Below are 22155 nucleotides of genomic sequence, written 5' to 3'. Positions count from 1 at the left end.
CTACTTACTGTGTAGACTGTAATGGAAAGGCAAATTGGTGTGAATATACCAAAAATTTTTTTCCTTAAGAGATCTCCTAGGTCTGAGCACATTGTGTGATGTGCTCAGAAATGGGAGAAGAGTCTTAAGAAGTATAGTATAAAGTGAATGAAAATACACTGTGGTATGAAACAAAATTCGATGTTGTAGAAATCCAGGATTTTTTTTTTAAATGAAGGGAAAGTCTGTAAGATTTGAATGAACAGCAGGCATGCCTGAGGAGAAAACTGATCCCTCAGTAAATTTCTTCCTTCCTCAAGTAAGAAAGCTGTAAGCCTGAATGAATAATCACAGGCTTTATAAAGAATCAAGCTTCGAGGAGATTTACATTTTAAATAGGAATTTAGTTTCCATTCTGTTACCTGGATCTTTTAAACCGGATATTGGACTTTGTGTGTCATTTGATAAAAGGGAATTTACTGGCTCACATCTTAAATACAGTTGTGATCTATTACTAGGGATGATCTTAAACATTTCCATTTGTGCTGAGCAAGGACCCAGACAAAGCCAGGGCCCAGACTGTTGAATTTAAATGTTTGGGTAAATAACAAGGTCCTGTGGTATAGCACAGGGAACTATATTCAACATCCTGTGATAAACTATAATGGAAAAGAATATTAAAAAAAGGATGTCTCTATGTGTATAACTGAGTCACTTTGCTGTACCGCAGAGATTGGCACAGCCTTGTAAATCAACTGTACTTCAATGAAAAAATAAAATTAATGTCTTGATCAAAGCTCTAGGAAATAATTTTCAGACAAAACATTGATGAGTCAAATTTATTGAACACCTATTCATGCATTAAATAAACATTCTAAGAAAAATATTCTGGTGGCAGTAGTAGGGAAAACACTGAATGGAGTCAAGAGAAAGTATCTCAATGGCTTCTCCAGGTCTAAAATTAAAGACGCTTTCTTTAATGAAGCTTTCAGTCTGACTAGAAAATGAATACAGCATTTTTTTTTCCAGTTTTACTGAGGTAAAATTGACAAAACTATATATTTAAGGTGTACAACTGTGATGATTTGATAGATATATACATTGTAAAAAAAACAGCACTTTTTTAAAGGACAAGAAAAAAAAAGGTAGCCCAAACTATGTATAAATTTGAGCATACAATGCTTTATAATAGACCACTACGTAAAAACTCCAATGAGGGTCATACCCAATATATACCATATATTGGAGATATATGGTATTGAGAGGTTTGTAATTTTTAAAGAAATTATGAGTGGTATTTTCAGGGACACTCTTAGTAAAGAGAGATGGTTTCTGAGGGTCTGAGGGGCATCGCCTACCTCCAGAATGAGTTTGTGCAACACAGCAGGACCACAACTCAGCAGGACCAAGAGCGAAAAGCGTTTTTCTCAGATGCAGGCAGCTCAGGACCCCACACCCAACTACAATTCCCGTCATGCTCCGGGCCTCCCACGCTCGGCCCCGCCCCTTGTCCGCCAGTCCCGCTGCGACCCGGGCGAGCGCATGCGCGGAGCCCTCTCCGCCACTTCGCGGGCTGCAGAGACTGGGCGGGGCTTTCGGGTGCTCGTGGGACTGTGACGCCCTCCGACCGCTCCCCCAGGTTTCTCTTCGGACCGTTAACCTCGAATGAGGAACGAGCGGGGAGGAAAGGGAGGGGCTGCGGCGCCGCCGGCACAGCCCGCCGGGCCCGGGGCCGGGGGCGGCGAGGTCACGTAACTGCTGCTCTGGCATCTGACCGGGGAGGAGGCTCCCTCCCCGGCAGCCCAAGCCCCCCGGCGCCCGCCGCGGCTCGGAAACAGTTACCCGCTGGTAAACAACAGCTGCGCGCGCATCCGAATCAGCTGGCGCCGGGATCCCGCACCTGCGACCTCCTCCTACCCCCATCCTCGCCGCTCCCTCCTGCTCAGCCAGGGCCAGCCTGCGAGGCCGTCTCCTCTTCTGTTAGGGCCCGAAGGAAGAACAGCGAAGGGGCTGACCTTGCGCCGGGGCCCTGGTAGGGGAGGAAAGCGTCTCCGGCAAAGGGGTGGCTCGTCCTGTCATACGCAGGAGAAACCCAGCAAACCGATCGGGGGCTCGATGGACTAGCAGCTACCTGCCACGACCCTGAACTGCAGTCCGCGGAGTCTCGATCCGCTAGCCGCCTCCTCCCAGATCCCAGGGACCTTTCTGCCAGAACAGCGGGAGGGCCACCCCCGCAGACCTCTCGGAGGCAGAAATCCGCTTTGCCCCTGCAACCGCCTCTCCTCACCCTTGTCTCATTCTCCTCCATCCATAGTGTGCGATATTTTTCCCGTTATGCATGCTCACCTCTCCCACCAGACCCAAGTGGATTATCGGCCTCAAAAACATCGGGTGGCTCTACACACATCTCCTCCCAGCCAGACCTGTGGGGTATTCACCTGATACACAACAGGTGGTCGGGTGTACACCGTTTCGCAATCTGATCTATACTGTCTATATTCGCTTGATAAGGGTGGGCCTCTGCGCACTTTGTTCATCTAGCCGTGGGACATTTACAGATAAGGGACTAACTACCTCGGCAGAAACCTTAAGGTCGAGGAGAGAAAGGCTTCGTCACCTGCTTCTCTGAGACCATGGCTGTCTGCCCGCATCCCTGGACCAGGGGAGATGACTAAGATAGCTCTTCATTCTGAAGGAACGAAGTTACACGAGATTGTCATCGTTTGTCTTTTTTTTTTTTTCCTTAAATATTTTTCAGCTGCTGGTAGTGCACTTTTTAGGACAGGCGGCTTGAATTCTGAGTAGAAGGATTCTTATATATAGTGGCTTTTTGTGTGGTGTAAATCAAGGTAATTGAGAGGTTTTTTTTTTTTAAGTTATCTTTTCTATTTTTGCAACCAAAATTGCTAGCGTAGGAGGAAGGGTTTTGCAGGGTTTTTTCTTTTTTCTTTGTCCTTATAAAGGAAAAGAAAAAGAAAAATGCATCCTTCAGAAAACACCACCAAGATGGCTTCAGTTCGGTTCATGGTGACACCAACAAAGATCGATGACATTCCAGGTTTGTCAGACACCAGCCCGGACCTCAGTTCTCGATCCAGTTCCCGGGTAAGATTTAGCTCCCGGGAAAGTGTACCTGAAACAAGCCGTAGTGAGCCTATAAGTGAGATGTCTGGAGCCACCAGTTCACTGGCGACTGTTGCACTGGATCCAGCTAGTGACCGGACTTCTAACCCCCAGGATGTTTCTGAGGGTAAGTAGAAACACAGACAACAAAATATTTCCGTTACTGGCTTATTTGTCCAGGATGACAATATACTGGGAAATCATTTTTCCATTGTAGAATAATCATCAGGAACCAAGGTACCTCTTTTTGAGATGCTTAGGAACCCTTTGGAATAATGGTTAGCATAGTGGATCTCTGCAATAGTAATTTGGTGTGTGCGAAGGTATATGACAAGAAGGAAAGTAGATGTATGTTTTGACTTCCTCATTCTTGTATTCTTAGAATTGAAATGGGTATTTTGGTTAAGGATGAATATCAAAGAATTTAACAATTTTCCAGCATGGAGAATCCTAAATTGTAAAATTTAGTGGAGAGTTGTCTTTGGGGCTCCAACTGTTACAGTTTGCTTTTAAGGCCAGTTATGAGGAGTAGTTATTGATCATATCTTAGTTACTGGCTTTCCTGTAAAGACTTCAGATACTGTATCACAAAATTCTTTTTAAAAAATTATACTTTACAGAGACAGTGGTTCGAGTAGCACAGCTCACTCAGGGTGAGGCTGGGTAGATCTGAGGGGGCTATCCTGTCAAATGGAGATTTCTGATTCCCACATAATTTCTTCACTTTGAAGTTTAGATGGAATGTACTGAGTGCTGAGACTTTGTAGTCAGGAAGTAGCACACAAGCTACTTCTGACTTATACTGACCACTGCAGACATTCAGCTTCCTAAACCAATTTGTGTCTGCGGGCTTGGAGGTTTTCATTGGGTTTAGTGAGAAAGAGGTGATGAGGTAAAACAGAGAGGTCATAACATTTTTCGGACTCTGAAGTAGAAAAGTTTGAGAAGTGCCGTACTGCTTTATATATTTAGTTTTATGCTATGTTCTAACTAACGTAGATCTGTCAGGTAATGAAAACTTCTCTTAAGAATCTTCAAGGTTCTTACAATGATATTCTACCCACATTTGAAAACCGTAGCTTCAGCCACTGAATTGCCATTTTCCGGTGTCAGGAAATATTGTTCCTCCTAACCTAAAGAGTGCAGGAAACCAGAATGATTTTAGTTCCTTATTTCTGTTTTTTAATGTCTGGAGACAAGGTAGATTTGGTAAAGTTTATAGTCCTGGAATTCACTTATCCTTGACTAATCTTTTTTTTTATGAAGACATTACAGGTCGATTCTTGGACTTTTAACAATTTTCAACTCCTTGACAGACTTTACACTATGTACCATGGTGTTAAAATTACATTATGGAATAAAAAATAATTCATCATTTTCTCTTCTTACAAATTAATTCTAAATTGTAGTTTTAGTTTTTACACATCATACTCTATTTAGGTTGTAAAAATACCAGATAAGACTGTAAGTGTTAATTTTTTTAATGCTGTAATTGTCATTAGGTAATTTATAGTTAAATGTTGTTGGGTTTCTGACTTATATATTATGGAATTGTATTTTTATTCTGTTTTTAAAAGTGGACTTATTTCAGTAATGTGTTAGTTAGCCTTGCAGAAACGGGATCCTTGTCCAGGCTTCTGTCCTTATCTATAAGCATTCTTTAAGGTCTAGAGTGGTATTGCTTTACACCATAAGGTAAAACTGGGGACGTGTGTAGGTAAAATCTATCTCGTTTAGCTGGGTACAGAAGTTAAAGCTTGGTTCTCTACCTAACATCTTCCTTAATGTTTAAATAGTCTCTGGTACTAGAGAAAGGGAAATTAACAATCCAGCCATTAGATCGCACTTTTCCCTAGAGTATTCTTGGGAATCGAGTTTCCTACTTTCCCAATGACCTATTTTTCTCTTATTGTCTTTTAAAAAATTTCTTATGATGATCATCCTGTGATATATTTTCCACACCATCAGAGGGAACTGGTTAGAAATGTAATTATTTCACCTTTGGCCTTGTAATATGCAGATACCCTTACTGGACTTAGATGTTGATCTTCAAAGGATGCTGTTGTCAAGAAAATCAAGGACGTGCTAATCTACATTTGTCTCTGGGTTGGATTTAGTATAGGAAAACAACTACTTCCTCTTCTACAGTGGACTCTATCCTTAAGTTCATAATGTATTTCAGAATTGTGTTTGCTATTTTACCATTTAGAATTTTGTGATTTTTTTTTTTTTGGTGGGGGGACCCTTTTTACATCCTTCAGTGGTTGTGACATTGGTATCATTCTCTCTCCTTTCCCCACAATTCCCATGCCTCCCACATTTCTTCCCACCTTAAGTTTCTTATCGTGTCATATACCTTTTATTCACATTACATTGCACAACCAAGGTGGGGTGACACACCAAATTTTAAATATTTATTTCTATCTGTGTTTTAATTTTTTTCTACTGTTGGCCTTTTGAGTAGTAATTATCTTTCTGCTATCAAAGTGTTTATAGTTCTTTTTCATTTTGTCAAGGTTCCATTAGAACTTATGGGACTGTCAAGTTGGTAAATAAAATCAGCGATCTTAGCACTGTACTTGCTTATGCGTGAAGAATGCCTTAAAGGTACAGAAGGAACTGCTGAGAGTGGATACCTCTGGACAGTTATGAAAATAGGGTGGAGACTGGGAATTTTCCTTTATCTAAACAATTCAGTAGGGCATGTACAATCTTTTATATTGAGAGTGTATCACTTTTGTAATTAAAAAAATTTTATGAGCCATAGCATGTTAGTTAGGGAACCTCAGATGATCAAGAATCAAATTCTGGTCAAAGCCCATTTTAATAAGTGAGGAAACTAAGGCTTACAGAGATAGTTATTTGTAGATCATGAGTGGCAGAGCCAAGACTGAAATGCAGGCCTCCTGACTTCTGTCCAGGGCTTTCCATTACATCATTTTGCCTCTGCCATGATGAACATTGTTTACATTTGCCTCATCACCATTTGGTTAACTTAAATGATTGTTAAAATAATAATACCAAAATAGAGAAGAGAACATATTTTTATATGTCTTATACATTTTCTAATAACATTTCAACCTTTTACAATTCAACAAATGCTCCCTGAGGCTCTGATGTGTGTGAGGCACTCCAGTAGGAACTATAGGAAATGCTCAGGTAAAATATAGGTTCTGCCTTTGGAGCGCTCATGGCAATAGTGGTGAAAATGACAAGAACACTTGCACCAACATTTACTGATCAATTATTATGGGCCAGGCTCTGTTCTGGGTGCTAAGGATGCAGGACTGAGAAGAAGAATCCAATTACTGTTCTAAGGAAAGTTATGATCTAATAGAGAAAGCAAACAAATTTTCATATAAATTATAATGCTGTATGATAAATGCAGGAATAGAAGTATACGTCAAAATACAAAAAAAAATACAGCAAATTTTAGAATAATACAGTAGAAAAATATAGCTAAGGAAAACGATGAACTGAGGTAAAATGGAGACACCGAGAGACTGGAGGACTTGATGAGGTAAAAGTGATAGTGAATGATGTAGAGGGATTGAAGACTGTGATCAGATAGATTGAATGTTAGGGTTAATGGATTCAGAGGTGGGGCAGTTCCAGTGTTAACATGATCGAGTGTGCAGCCTTGGGAGTGGGTTTCTGAAGTGGAGTAAAAATAAAAGCCAGTTGAGTCAGGACCTCTAAGTGTACCAACTTGGAGGCTGGCTGTCACCAAGTTTTACTGAGGGATGTTAGCTGGTAGAGATGCAAAAATTATTTAGATAAGCCCCTCCTTCATGGAGCCACCTCTGAAACCTTTTCTCATTCAACCCGACACCCAGATAGATCAGATCAGTTCTTTAAGTCCCTGTATCTCTTATACAGACTACTACTAGAGCACCTATTTCACTGAATTTTGGTTTTTTATTTGTTTGTTTACATATTATCTTCCTCGGTTAGGCTGTAGGTTCTTGAGGACAGGGACCTGAAGAACATAATGATGTCGACTGAAAAAAATGCACAACCTAAAAGTTGAGAATTACATTTTACTTGACAGACTTACTGAGGACTTAAACCCTCAGTAAGACAACCTCTCATACAGCTCTGAGGGACTGTTGTGAAGATGTAAGGGAGGAGCCAGGATATACAGGAGTTTTTGCAAAAAAAACCAAGTCGTGGAAACATCAAAAGATTACTGCTAATTAAAGAAAACCAGACATCTCAAGTTATTGAATTTAGTGCTGTTCTGTGTATGAGAAGATTCAGGACTCTGGGCTTATTGAAATTATTCCTTTGAGATGAGCCTTAGCTATCTAGGGCCAGTATCCTGTTTTTCTCCATCTTGAATCCCCTCAGGGTGCACCATTGGGGGTGGCTGCAGTGACTGATGGCTCGATGGCCTCAACATCCTTTGTTCACTGATATGGCAGGCAACATTCTTTGTCCACAGTATTTAAAAGCTCTTCAGCCAGAGTTGGAGACCATAGCTCAGAAGGGAAGAGGGATTAATCTTATATGCATGGGAAGAACTTTCCTACCTGAGGTGGGCTGCGAAGGGTAAGCAGAAGTTCACCAAGTGGACAAGGCCCAGCAGGCTTTTCCTTAAATGCCAGTAGGTCTTACAGAGTATTTATCTGCACTTGGTGCCATTATATTACACATGGACGTTTAGCCCACTCTGCTGGTCTACCAATTCTGTGTGTTATTCGTAGGTCACATCAATCTCTCATGCTAGGGTTAAATAACGTTTGACTAAGAATCAGAATAATGTTGCAAAGCTATCTTTTTATTTTTCATAAGAGCATGTTTCAAAGTACAAAGCAATCTTTTTATACTTTTGGAAAAAAATTCTAGTTTTTTGCCCCAAGCAACAATAAGTGAATTACATTGTATTGCCAATTGCAGGTGACTATTACCTTTCTTTTAAATATACCTTTCATATTATATGGTTATTGAATACTACCATTTCACTTTGACACACTAACAGAGAGCTGTAACTAACATTGTGTAACATAGTAAAATGGATAGTTTTGTAAAAACACATGGATTTGGCACCTTCTTAGCTTTCCTGATAGCATCCTCTGATAGATTTTTTTTTTCCAAGCTCAATTCCTCCCCCCACTTTTTTTTAAAGACAAGTAGCACTTGTGTGAAACGTTTTGGTTACAGACCACCTCTGTTTTTTCCCCCTCTCCTCCATACTGCAAAGCCAATGACTAAACTTTATAATATACTACTTTACACCACAAGTAGCAATCAGCTAAATCCAGAATGTGGGAAATTTTATTGAATAACTAGACTTTTCAACAAATAAATGGCGTGGAGTGGAGGAGGAGAGAACAAAGGGGTGGGGTGGGGAGCTGTTACAGATAAAAAGCTGTCAACCAAATGCAATGTGTGGACTTTCTTTGGATCCGGATGTGAACAAAACAACTGTAAAAAGCCACTTTTGAGAAAATCAGGGAAATTTGACCACGTACTTGGTGTTAAAAAATACTAAGGAATTATTGTGAATTTTCTTAGGTATATTTATGACATTGTGGTAATATAAAGCCCTTATCTGTAGAGATACATATTGACATATTTACAGGTGAAACGAAGTGTACTCCACCCTCCCTCCCCCCACGCCACAAAACAGTTGAGGAGAGATAGATACGATTGGCAAACATTTATAATTGGTTGAATTGGATTAATGAGGATTCATTTTACTGTTTTCTCTGACTTTGTGTATATTTGAAAATATCTGTAATACAAGCTTTTAAAAGGTTGGACTGCAATCCAGAAAGTTACGTTATTTATTTATTTAAATAAATTTTATTTATTTATTAATTTTTGGCTGCATTGGGTCTTTGTTGCTGCACGCCGGCTTTCGCTGATTGCAGCGAGCAGGGGCTACTCTTCGTTGCGGTGCGCGGGCTTCTCATTGAGGTGGCTTCTGTTGTTGCAGAGCATGGGCTCTAGGCGCGTGGGCTTCAGTAGTTGTGGCATGTGGGCTCAGTAGTTGTGGCTCGTGGGCTCTAGAGCGCAGGCTCAGTAGTTGTGGCGCACGGACTTAGTTGCTCCGCGGCATGTGGGATCTTCCCGGACCGGGGCTCGAACCCGTGTTCCCTGCATTGGCAGGTGGATTCTTAACCACTGCGCCACCAGGGAAGCCCCAGAAAGCTACTTTAATAGAAAGGACTTTCTTTTATAGATTCTGTCCTAGAATACTCTAGATATTTGATTAAATATTAGTGATTGGAAGAGTGATTGCTTCAACTTACTGTCTTTTATCTTGGGTGGTCTCTTCTGTATCCTCACTAATTCTTTCCGTGCGGGGCCTCATTCTTTTCCTGTCAGAGGCATGTTTCTTGATTCCAGATTCTCATAAACTTTGCTTTGATATTACCTGTACTGGAATGGAAAAGAAGGAAGAGGACACTCCTGGGTACCTAAGAATCTTATAAAAGTCATGCTTTTCTAATGTTAAGGCTCTTAGAATAAGGGGAATGTTTCTAATGCTGACGTTTAAGGCAATTTGTACTGACCTAGAAGGATGATATTTGCTGTAAACTTTTGAATCGTGGTGCTCCTTTTGCCTCCTCTGCGTAATAAATACTTCTGGACTAGCCAGACCCCTTGCAAGCTTCACTGGAGACGGGCAAACTGGATTTCAGTCCCCCCAACGCCCTTGCCCTTTTGGCGTGATGTAATCTGCACAGCTGCACTTGGTGGGCTTGTTGACTCAGAATAGTGCAGATTTTATGTGTTTAAGTTCTTGGTGATGTGTTTCTTAGCAGTAGGTATGAAAATTTGGAGAGCCGTATTGTAGGAATTATGAAAGCATTTTATTTTGTGATTGTGTAAAACAATGTATTATTTTAATGAAATTTTATAAGTAAATGGAAAACCAAGAAGATAGTCCCCATTAAAACCCTGTTATTAATGCTTTGGTGTACTTTGTAGAATCCCTGCAATTATGTATAAAGATATGAGCACAAGACTGCAGAACATACAATACCACACACACACACACAGCACCTTGCTTTAACTGCAGAAGTTTAATAGTTGATTAATAGGTAATATTATTACCATATTTGCTCAGTTCTAAGGTGTACATTTGTCATATTTTTAACATTTCTGATATTCAAGTGCATTTTACTTTTGAAGAATTTTAAGCTACTGTTAAATCATGAGTGGAATTCACAGTTAACAAGATTTCAGAATCAAACCAATATTGTACAATTAATAAGTCAATCTGAGAGGCTATGCAAAACTTGAAAATTTGAAATTACCACTGGATGTTTTAACTGAAAAAATGTAAGGTCTAAAACTTTTTTTTGTTTTTCCTTAAAATTTAAGTTTTTGTACTTGGAAAGGACAGAAATAGAAAACAAAAGCTGTATTAAGTTGTTAGGAAATGGCAGGTATACTTAGGTCTTAATCCTAACTTTAGTTTTTTGTTTTTTTCTTTTTAAAATTTCGTATTATTTAACTGAGAGCTGGGTTTCAGTCTTCTGCTTTGTATTTTTGTTACTGCATTGCTAAGCCTTATTACATTTCATATGGCCTTGAGAAATCCGTGCAAGATATTCAGTTGATAGCATTCATCTGTTTACAGTTGGAACCATTTGGTAGATAGCTTTAATTTTTGGCAAAGTGGCGCCTAAATTTCTTCCATTTTACCAGACAAGGCTGTTTTTCCTTTTGGGGTAAGGGTATTCATTTTTCATATTGCTGATTTTACAAAAAGAAAACACTAAGAAGTTTAAAACTCTTGTATACACATGTACATTTTCACTTCGAGGAGCTATGATAATTGAATCCAATTGAAATTTATCTTTATTTTGAGAGCATTTGCTTTTAATATTTAAGCTCGTTTTTTTATATCCAGAAATAATACTTATTTTCACAACAGTTAATTTACATCCCAAGGTGCATGTAAAAAATTCTGCTTTTGATTTTTATTTTTTTAAATAAATTTATTTATTTATTTGTTTTTATTTTTGGCTGTGTTGGGTCTTTGTTCTGTGCGCCGGCTTTCTCTAGTTGCAGCGAGTGGTGTGCGGGCTTCTCATTGTTGTGGCTTCACTTGTTGCAGAGCACCGGCTCTAGGCGCGCGGGCTCAGTAGTTGTGGCACATGGGCTTAGTTGCTCCGTGGCATGTGGGAATCTTCCCAGGCCAGGGATCGAACCCGTGTCCCCTGCATTGGCAGGCAGATTCCCACCCACTGCGCCAGCAGGGAAGCCCCCTGATTTATTTTTTTCTAATTTAGCAGTGTTCTAATTTCCAAATAAAATTTTAGGAATTAATAGTAAATAGAGAACAGGCTTTCCTATTAGATGAGGTTAATTCTTTCCTTTGCTGAAAAATCATCAGTTCTGATACTTTTTCATTAAAAAAAAAAGTCATTTTCTTCTGAGCTAAGGTGGATTTCTTCTCCAGGAAAAAGCAGAAGCTGATAAGGTTAAGTAACCTGCCCAGGGTCATACAAGTAATAAATTGAAGAATAGTGATTTGAACCCAGTGTTTGTGATTCTAACACCAGTATTATTGTCATTACACTTCCTCTGCTAATGGTGGCTGGCTCTGTTGAAACATTTATTCAGCTTCAAATGTATAATAGAGCAAGCATAAGGAAATGCAGTCTTTATCTTCTGGGTACATTTTTGCAATTATTTTGCCTGGGATTGGGGGCATGAAAGGAAATGGTTTTTTTAAAAAAGTAGTAAAATGACATGTTTCCAGAATAACTTAAGGTTCTGTGTTCCTAACAAGAAATCTGGCCTAACAATATGTATTTTACTGTCTTTTACACAAATGATCTCAGATAACTAGGGCAGTATAATAGTGCTAAATTACATGAACAGTTACTGATTTAGTTACATTAGTCCATCTAAAGTTAATGAATATTCATATTTTGACCCCTGTCTCGGTAGATCTATTTTAAAATGGAGTTTTGTTTCAGGGGAGGAGGGAAGCAATAACTTATAAAAACACTTGTTCTCTGAGGTGAAAATTAACAAGGAAATTTTGTTTCAAATTATGTTTTCATTTTCCTTTCTTTACATTTTTAGAAATATGTCCTAAGTTTTGACAGTATGGTGCTCAACATCAGTTTTATTTTCTATACAGTATTGGTAGCCTTGACTAGAATCCCATATAGCGTATTTCATAGTAAAAGAATGAAATGTCATACATCAGAAATGAGATTCTGAGTTACTGAGTAGTCCATGTTAGTAGCTGCCAGTGCTTACCTCTGGTTGGTGATTCTTGGGTCCTATCATACCTAGGGTATGATGACATTGAGATGAGCAGTCTTATACAGGGAATTGCAATATTGTGAAAAAGTTAGCAGTAGAAGCTGAGGGCTCTAAGTACTCAGAGGCTTTTGATAATGCCTTCTTTAGAATTTGGATCAGTAACCAAAATGGAAGGCGTAGCTAGCAAATTAGCTAGCCATCAACTATCCTACTACATTCTTTCCTCTAGTGAAGACTCACAACTTTAGGTCCCTGTAGAAGTAACTGGGCAAGGTAGTGCTGTGTTGTGCTCTCAAGATTCTTTCTATGCTTATACTGTATTACAGTATATTGTTTTATATTGCCTTTTATTGTGTAGTTAATTGGATAACAAGACTGCGAACTCCTTGAGGGCAGGAGCAGTGTCTTGTTCTCCATTGTATTCCTGTTTCCTGGCACATAGTGAACACTCAAATATATATTGAATAAATGCATGATTCCTTCAGCCTCAGTAAAGAACAGATTTTTCTGATGTTTTGATTTGGAGAACTCTTTGTCATCCTTACCCAACAATATTACGAATCCATCAGAAAATAATGTCTTTTATGTATTTACTGTCTTTCAGTCGTTAGCCCCAAAATACATTATTCATCATTCATGCCATTTTATAAAAATCTATTCATAGACAATTTTATGTAATTTTGAGATTTAGAAGTTTTAAGTCCTTACTATCCATGATAGTTGGTCCTCATCAAAGTAATTGATTCATTTAAGTCTTTTTATAATTGTCTACATAGTAAGGCAAGATTTAGTTTGTGATCATTTTTATATTTTAAATTAATATTTATTGTCCCAGTGTCTGAAGGAGAAAAAGGTTTTGCTGAGTACGGTAAATAGGAAATTTGTATATACATAATGAGAATCTGTATACTTTTCAGACTCCAACTATATCTCTAAATTTAGGTAGTGAACTGCTCATTCTCTTCTAGCAGAATGTTTAGATCATTCTCTAACAGAGCCATTCAGAGTGTTGTATGCAGACGGTGCTGGACCATGAGCTATTTATTATGTCTGTGAGGAGATGAGTTCAGAAATTCAGAGTTTTTAGAAACTTGCATAGCAGTTTGTTAAAGCAGGTTTATGTCTATTGAATCTAATAATAAAAATTGGAATTTGTGTTTTGTATATTTTTCATTTTCTAGTAATTTTTATTATTATTATTGGGATTTTTTTTCAAAATTTTTAGCCCACAATGAACTGGAAATTTAGAGGAAAATAGTCCTTTACCAGAGATAATTTGTAATGAGATTGTGTGGTTCTAGATAATTTGCATAACTTTTGTACAATACAGTTCTCAGTTTCTGCAAACCAAGAGGAAATACATATATGATTTGCTTTAAAACTGAATGGTTTTTAGTGATGGCATATAACAAAATATTAAAAACTGATAGAGAATCCTTATGTCGAAAATAATTTCCCACTGACTTTCCCTTGTTTCAGTCTTTTCACTGAACCTAATTTGATAAATGGGCTGAATAAAATAAAATGCTGGTTATCATGAATTGTTAGCCATGATGAAAAATTGAATTGTTAGCCATGATAATAGAATAGGGTAGAATGGTAAATTTTACTTTCAAAATATTACCCAAAGTAGACACATTCTTTGAAAGAATGGGCATGCTTTTTTAAAAATACAGACATAATATAGTCACAAGTGTTTTAGTGAAACTAATAAAATAAATATAATATGTATAATATTTAGCCTAATGTATAAAGCACTGTGGAAGTAATACCATAAGAAATGCCCTTTTTGCCGTAGCCTGGCCTTATATCTTACTGCTTCAAAATACCATAAATTTTTTTTAAAATTTATTTTATTTAAGTATAGCTGATTTACAATGTCGTGTTAATTTCTGCTGGACAGCAAAGTGATTCAGTTATATTATATATATATTCTTTTTCATATTCTTTTCCATTATGGTTTATGACAGGATATTGAATATATTAATAGTTCCCTGTGCTACACAGTAGGACCTTGTTTATCCATTCTGTATATAGTAGTTTGCATCTGCTAATCCCAAACTCCCAATCAACCCCTCCCTCACCCTCTCTCCCCACTGGCAAGCACAAGTCTGTTCTCCCATGGATATTGCTGTTGTGGTGGTGGGGTTTTTTGTTTTGTTTTTTGTTTTTGTTTTTGTTTGCTTCTTTGGCTATATGCCATGCAGGATCTCAGTTCTCCGACCAGGGATCGAACCTGGGAACCTGGGCCCCTGGCAGTAGAAGCGTGGAGTCCCAACTGCTGGACCGCCAGGGAATTCCTTGGGTTTTTGTTTTTTTTTTTTAATGTGAAACTATAAATATTTCAAGCCTGTATGATGACTCTCATTTCAAACAATATTCAACACTCTAGAATCAGGAAAAGCATTTATGCAGCTGCCTGAATTTTATGTGAAATGAAATTTGACCATAAGTGACTTGTTTTATACTCAGATCCAAAGTTTTTTAGATTTCAGTAAACTTCATTCAGTTCATTATATTTTTTTCTGACATTTTTTTAATGAAAAATTTCAAACATATACAGAAGTTGAAAGACTGTATGATGAACACCCATATCCATATCCTCCAGATGCTACAATTAACATTGTGCTATATTTGTTTTTTTTAAAAAAAACCACATTTTAATTAATTTATTTAATTTATTTGGTTGCACCGGGTCTTAGTTTAGTTGCAGCCGGCGGGCTCCCTTAGTTGAGGCATGAATGTGGGATCTAGTTCCCTGACCAGGGATCATCAAACCCAGGCCCCCTGCATTGGGAGCACCACGTCTTAACCACTGCACCACCAGGGAAATCCATGCTGTATTTGTTTTATCACATATTCATCCCTTCCATTGATCCATCCATCTTTGAAGCATTTCAAAATGAGTTGCAGACATCAATGTGCTTCACACCTAAACACTAAAGTGTGAGTATAATTAATGTGTGATGTATAATTTCTAATGTTTTTGAGATTCAGCCATGTTGTTGAATGTATCAGTAGTTCATTCCTGGTTATTGTTGGGTAATAGTCTATTGTATGAATATACTATAAGTTGTTTATCTTGTGATGGATACCTAGGCTCTTTCCTGTTTGGGCTGTTATGAATAAAGCTGCTAAAAACATACATGTTCAAAAGTTTTTTTTGTGGATTTAGCTTTTATTTCTCTTGGATAGATACCTATAAAAGGAATTGCTGGGACTTCCCTGGTGGCGCAGTGGTTGAGAGTCTGCCTGCCGATGCAGGGGACGCGGGTTCGTGCTCCGGTCCGGGAAGATCCCACATGCTACAGAGTGGCTGGGCCCGTGAGCCATGGCCGCTGAGTTCCGCAACGGGAGAGGCCACAACAGTGAGAGGCCCACATACCGCAAAAACCAAAAAACAAACAAACAAAAAGGAATTGCTGGGTCATAGGGTAAGTGTATGTTTAAACTTATTAAAAAACTGCCAGGGCTTCCCTGGTGGCGCAGTGGTTGAGAGTCCGCCTGCCGATGCAGGGGACGCAGGTTCGTGCCCCGGTCTGGGAAGATCCCACATGCCGCGGAGCCGCTGGGCCCGTGAGCCATGGCCGCTGAGCCTGTGCGTCCGGAGCCTGTGCTCCGCAACGGGAGAGGCCACAACAGTGAGAGGCCTGCGAGAGGCCACAACAGTGAGAGGCCTGCGTACTGCAAAAAAACCCCACAAAACTACCAGACATTCTTCCAAAGTCATCACACCAACATTCACATCAACATTTGCTCTACATCCTTGCCAACAGTTTTTTTTTTAATAGATTTATTTATTTTATTTATTTATTTTTGGCTGTGTTGGGTCTTTGTTGCTGTGCGCAGGCTTTCTCTAGTGGTGGCAAGTGGGGGCCGCACTTCTTTGTGTTGCGTGGGCTTCTCATTGCAGTGGCTTCTCTTGTTGCGGAGCACGGGCTCTAGGCATGCGGCCTTCAGTAGTTGTAGCACGTGGGGTCAGTAGCTGTGGCTTGCCGACTCTAGAGCGCAGGCTCAGTAGTTATGGTGTATGGATTTATTTGCTCCACTGCATGTGGGATCTTCCCGGACCAGAGCTCTAACCCATGTCCCCTGCATTGGCAGGCGGATTCTTAACCACTGCACCACCAGGGAAGCCCCTTGCCAACAGTTTTAATTGTGATTTTTTTTTGTGTGTGTTTGTGTGTGTGTGTGGTACACGGGCCTCTCACTGTTGTGGCCTCTCCCGTTGCGGAGTAGTTGTGGCCCATGGGCTCTAGATCTCAGGCTCAGTAGTTGTGGTGCACGGGCTTAGTTGCTCCGCGGCATGTGGGATCTTCCCGGACCAGGGCTCGAACCTGTGTCCCCTACATTGGCAGGCAGATTCTTAACCTCTGTTCCACCAGGGAAGCCCTTGCTCATTTTCTGTTGAGTTGTCTTTTTATTATTAAGTTGTAGGGGATTTTTGTATACTCAAAATACAAGTCCTTTGTCAAGCATATGTTTTTTTGCTTTTTGTTTTTTTTTGGCGGTACGCGGGCCTCTCACTGTTGTGGCCTCTCCCGTTGTGGAGCACAGGCTCTGGATGCACAGGCTCAGCGGACATGGCTCACGGGCCCAGCCGCTTTGCGGCATGTGGGATCTTCCTGGACCAGGGCACAAACCCGCGTCCCCTACATCGGCAGGCGGACTCTCAACCACTGCGCCACCAGGGAAGCCCAAGCATATGTTTTATGAATATTTTCTCCCAGTCTTTGACTTGCCTATTCATTTTCATAATGGTGTCAGTTTATTGTATTTTTTCAACATTTTATTATGAAAAATTTCAAAAATACAGAAAATTGCAAGACTTAGAGTGAACACTTGTATACTCACCACCCAGAATCTATCATTAGTATTTTATAGTACTTTTCCTGTCATATGTCTATCCATTTATCTTAGTATATGCATTTCAAGGTTTCAAGGTTCAAATTGCAGATATCAGTTCATTTTTCCCAAATACTTCAAAATCAGATTGTTAGTTAGAATTCAGTATCTGTTTGCAGCTTCTTTTCTTTTGAGTTAAACTTTTCATACCATGAAATACACAATTTTTTTTTTTTTCTTTTTTTTGCGGTATGTGGGGCTCTCACTGTTGCAGCCTCTCCCGTTGCGGAGCACAGGCTCCGGACGCAGCCAGGCCCAGCGGCCATGGCTCACGGGCCCAGCCGCTCCGCGGCAGGTGGGATCTTCCCGGGCCGGGGCATGAACCTGTGTCCCCTGCATCGGCAGGGGGACTCTCAACCACTGCGCCACCAGGGAAGCCCAAATACACAAATTTTAAGTGAAGATTGACTGAATTTTGACAAATGCATATACCTGTGGAACTTTAAACTCTATCAAGATGTGGAATATTACCATCACTCTGCGAAGTTCTCTCTTGCCCCGTCTCCACTTCCATTCCCCCAAAGGCAACCATTGTCCTGTTGGTTTTGCACCACATTACTTTTGCCAGCTCTAAAACTTCCTATTAGTGGCTCCATATATTAGGTACTCTTTTGTTTAAGTACTCTTAACAAAAAAAACATAAAAACTTTTGTTTATGTACTCTTCTTTCACCTAGCATAATGTTTCTGAGATTCACCTATATTGTTGTAGGTATCACACTGGTTCATTCCTTTTTATAGCTGAATAGTAATCCTTTGTATGAATATATCAGAGTTTATCCATTCTCCTGTGGATATACACTTGGGTTTCCAGTTTTGGCCTATTGTTAATAAACTGCTGTGAACATTCTTATACTGTTTTCATTCAGGGGGGTAAATACCGAGGAGTGCAATTGTTGGATTATAGGGGAAAGTACCAGACCCCTTTCCAAAGTGGGTGAACCAATTTACACTCCAGTAACAATGTATGAAAGTTCCTTTCATTCCACATTCTCACCAAAATTGTCAGTCTTACCAGTTTTAGCCATCATGGTGGCTGTGGAATGGTATACTCTTTGTGGTAGTTTGTTGTACTTTAAATAGCTGTTTCTTACATCCCACCTTCTCTGTCTAACCACTGTTCCTATATAGCACTTACACGTCTCTTCTTTGCCACTTTCCCCGCCCGCAACGTTTTCTATATTACTTTAACCTTGCCTTGAATATTTTATGCCCCTGCACTGTTATCTACAGTCCAGTCTAGGAGAGAACTATTGGTAAGTTAGCTTTCTCTCAAGTTGGTAAATAAATTACTCATCGTTTTAACAGGAATTTGTTACATTCCTACTTGTTTAGTTTGGGGTTTTTTTTTAGAGGGGAGAGGTGACAGGATAACATTTGTACATAGGCTTATGTGTACAAGCTGTACATAGATTTATAAACATGAGTCATTGTTTCTGTCCACTGACTATAAAAGATTAGCCACAGTTCAACTCTCTTAATAAATTAAATATGAAAAGTAAGATCCCATTGGAAATATCCAATGGCACTAAGGTATTAATAAATTTGGAACCTAGAATATAATGTTGAACTCTGACAATTTGGTAGTTCCTTTGAGTAAATCAGCAGAGTAGCTACCTGAGTTGTAAATATGGAAAAATCACCAAGGGCACTACCACACCTGATTTAGTTTCTATCAGAGATAAAAAGCCGTTTCAAAGGCTTCTCAAGTGACAAACGTTTCTCTTGTAGTATTGATAGTTCTCAACCTTGGCTGCCTGTTAGAACCACCTGCAGGAACTTTTACAGGTCCTTTTGCCCAGGTTCTACTCCAGAGGAATTATATCAGAATAGCTGGGATGGGACCAGGCATTAGTTGTTCTAAAATCTCCCCAGGTGATACCAATGGTGCTGCCAAGATTACAAACCAGTGTTAAACAGGAGCCCATGAAATAAAATGATGTAAGTGTATATGAGTTTTCTTTCTATGAAACTTCTATGCTGCCTACCAACAAGAGTATTAGAGGTTTTTAAGTGGGGCTTCACCATTTACAAACTCTGTGACTTTGGGCAAGTTCCTAGCCTAATGTTTCTGTTGCTGTGATGATTAAATGAGATCATAACAGAAAGTTTCTAGTGCAATGCAGAGCACAGAGTAGGTCTTTAACAACTATTGGCTTCATTCTCTTTTAGAAGTGGTATATACTGGAATAAATGGGGATTATAAACCATCATTCTTCTTTAAATTTAGTGCAGTCTTGTTTGTCAGGTGTTACTAACAACAAAGCCCTCATATTACATCATTAATGGAAAATAGCACAGAGCTCAAGTTACTGAACTCCCTTGTCTAGGTGCAGAGATAGGGCCTTATACTCTGTAGTTAAAGTCATCAACTGAGAACACAGTTATCTGATAAAGTTAAGTATGTTATTTTAAGTGTGTGCTGAAGGAACTGTACACCTCTTAATCAGGGATTTTCTTGTTTTTTTTTTTCTTTAAAACACAATGTTTAAACTCTGTACAGTACAAAAAATTCTGAACTCTTCCCTTTAAAAATATTTTGCTCTTTTAAACAACTTGGACTTTCGGGAAAGTTAATGTCTCTTCTTGGATGTCCTTGTATACACTATAGCATCTAGAACTATATCTTGTATAAAATATATAGATATTCATTAAATACTTGCCAAGTGAATGTTCTTATCTGAAAGATAAGAAAAAACTTTTATTGATTTGTATGAGTAGTTTCAGTATGCTTTGAAATAAAGCAACAACAGAAGCTTACAAATAGTTTGATTTTCTAAATTAATGTAAGTGTAAGTCTTTCTTTAAAACGAAAAGTTTACAAAATGAACTGTTCCCTAATCTTCTTTCTCCTGTGAGATATGAGAGCAGAGGTTGAGATCCTGACGTGCAAATAACTTAAGGAAACAGGAGGGTGAGCACACAGTGGGCGGAGTTCCATGCATTCTGCCCACTCTCCAGCCATTGGCAGCTCTGGGAAAGCAGCCTAAACAGTTCTTGGGATTCTTAGAGTTTAATAACAATAAGCAAGAGGTGGAGTGCTTAATCCTTTTAAGTGAATGGTAAACACTGTGGAAGGCGTGTCTTCTAGGTTCCACTCCCTTGGGGCTGTAGGTCACGTGAGCTGAAAGTACTTCCCGATTCCCAGGCTAGGTCTCCTGTGGGCAGTGATCGGAGTCGGAAAGGGCACAGCAAGGAAGAGGTAGGCAGGGAAGGTAGACTGGAAGGAAGCTTAAATATAGGGAGAGCACGGGTTCCTAACTACAGCAATGCCGCACTTCACCGTGACTAAGGTAGAGGATACAGAGGAGGGGGCAGCAGCATCGGTCTCCCAAGAGGGGGAGCCCAGCTTAGCAGAAATAAAAGCCCGGATTCAGCCTTCAGATGAATCAGGTGAGTACTCAATGTGGGAGCATTGGGAAACGGGGGGTTTTCGTGAAAGAAATAGTAACTAAAATATTCAAAATGCCTCTTTTAAGAATGGAGAAAAGGTATTGTGGTTAAAGTACTTTTCAGTCAACTGTTTCACTCCCTTGTATATCTGATAACTTATCTTACTTTTTTCACATTCTGGTTTGTTTTTCCCCACAATGAGTTCTGTGTTCATTACCTACAGGTGAAACTGAATCGGTGGCAATGTATGAAAAGCGTTTTCAAGCAAAAAGAAAGGCACAGTTAGAGGCAATTTATGCGGAATTTAGAATTCATCTTTTGCTCAGTTTAAATTATATCTGGAAGAGTACATAAACAGGGAGCCTGGTTCAGTAGTTTTGTACAGTGGACTTTGCACTTGTGACTTTGCAAGTTATTCAGTATTTTGCCTCAGTTTACCAGTTAAACAGTAACTCAATAGTGAATGGTCTGAGAATTCTTTAATGAAAGAACAAAAGTACAGTAGGTCATTATGGTGACTAACATAGCTTCAGGTTAAATAAATTTGACAAATGTGATTATCCCTATTATTTTCTCTAAATGGTAATGGTTACATTTACTGGGGGGAATTGTGGTTTTGAATTTTTAACATGCCATTAAAATCTGAGTTAACATTATGGTATTAAATACAGCCATAGTTTGAAGCCCTTTATATTTTAAGTCTGTAAGTTTCATAAATTGTTGAAAACTCTTCTAGTGCGTGAATAAAGGTTAAGGGAATAAAAATCTCTTACAATTCCTTTGGATTTCATGATTGTAACTGTCCCCTGTAGCAAGTAACATCACAGTTCTTTGCTGTAAACTGCTGTTGACCCTCTCTTGTCCTAGCAAGCATTCATGAATTTTTAAAAATCTCTAACTTAAAGATAAGGCTTATCAAGAAAAGTTCCGTTTGTTTATCTTTTCCTTTTAGTGAGAGAATTTACTAGGGGAAGATAAGAAAGGTTTCGTGAAAAAAAAAAAAAAAAGAAAGGTTTTGTGGAAACTCTTTGCCCACCAGGTTATTTTTTTTCCCCACCAGGTTATTTTTCATTTTGCTAAATAAATAGGGTGATAAGTTGAAAGTAAGGTTAACCTCAACAAGGACCTAAGGTGTAGCACAGAGAATTATACTCAATATTTTGTAATAACCTATAAGGGAAAAGAATCTGAAAAAGAATACACATAAAAGTGTGTGTGTATATATATATATATATAAACTGAATCGTGCTGTACAGATGAAAATAACACATTGTAAATCAACTATACTTCAATTAAAAAAAAGACAAGAAGGTTAACCTACTTTGTACTTGAACCCGATTCTCTGCAAACTCTAGGTTAAAGAAGTTAGGTTCTCTTTTGTGATTGTGTGTTGGAAGCTGCACTTTCTTGATTGTTTGTGTTTGCTGTCCTTAGATTTTAATCCCATTAAGCTTTTGTTTTTGCTGTTGTCTCACTAATCCCACAAAACGCAAACAAGTGCATTCCTTATCACCTCTAC

At 39.1% G+C, this 22155-nt stretch overlaps 1 protein-coding gene and 1 long non-coding RNA gene across 6 annotated transcripts in view; one reads left to right on the top strand and one right to left on the bottom strand.

The window, feature by feature from the left end:
* LOC125963408 (uncharacterized) overlaps window positions 1-22155 on the bottom strand; it is a 500580-nt gene that overhangs the window by 220360 nt on the left and 258065 nt on the right. The gene's annotated exons all lie outside the window — the stretch shown is intronic.
* SLC12A6 (solute carrier family 12 member 6) overlaps window positions 1613-22155 on the top strand; it is a 94705-nt gene continuing 74162 nt past the window's right edge. For 2 of the 5 annotated variants that reach the window (XM_004274045.3, XM_004274043.3), the window contains exon 1: window positions 1614-3229. In XM_004274045.3, the coding sequence (XP_004274093.1) occupies window positions 2959-3229 (271 nt within the window). In that variant the 5' untranslated portion in view covers window positions 1614-2958. Of the gene's footprint in view, window positions 3230-20396; window positions 20637-22155 lie in introns of those variants that run through there. The other 3 variants (XM_004274046.3, XM_033435862.2, XM_033435861.2) reach the window with 2 other exon arrangements.

This window comes from Orcinus orca, chromosome 2, assembly GCF_937001465.1.
Source record: "Orcinus orca chromosome 2, mOrcOrc1.1, whole genome shotgun sequence".
Taxonomy (NCBI): Eukaryota; Metazoa; Chordata; class Mammalia; order Artiodactyla; family Delphinidae; genus Orcinus; species Orcinus orca.
Note: the sequence above shows the minus strand (reverse complement) of the source record. Positions and strands in the feature narration are given on the sequence as shown.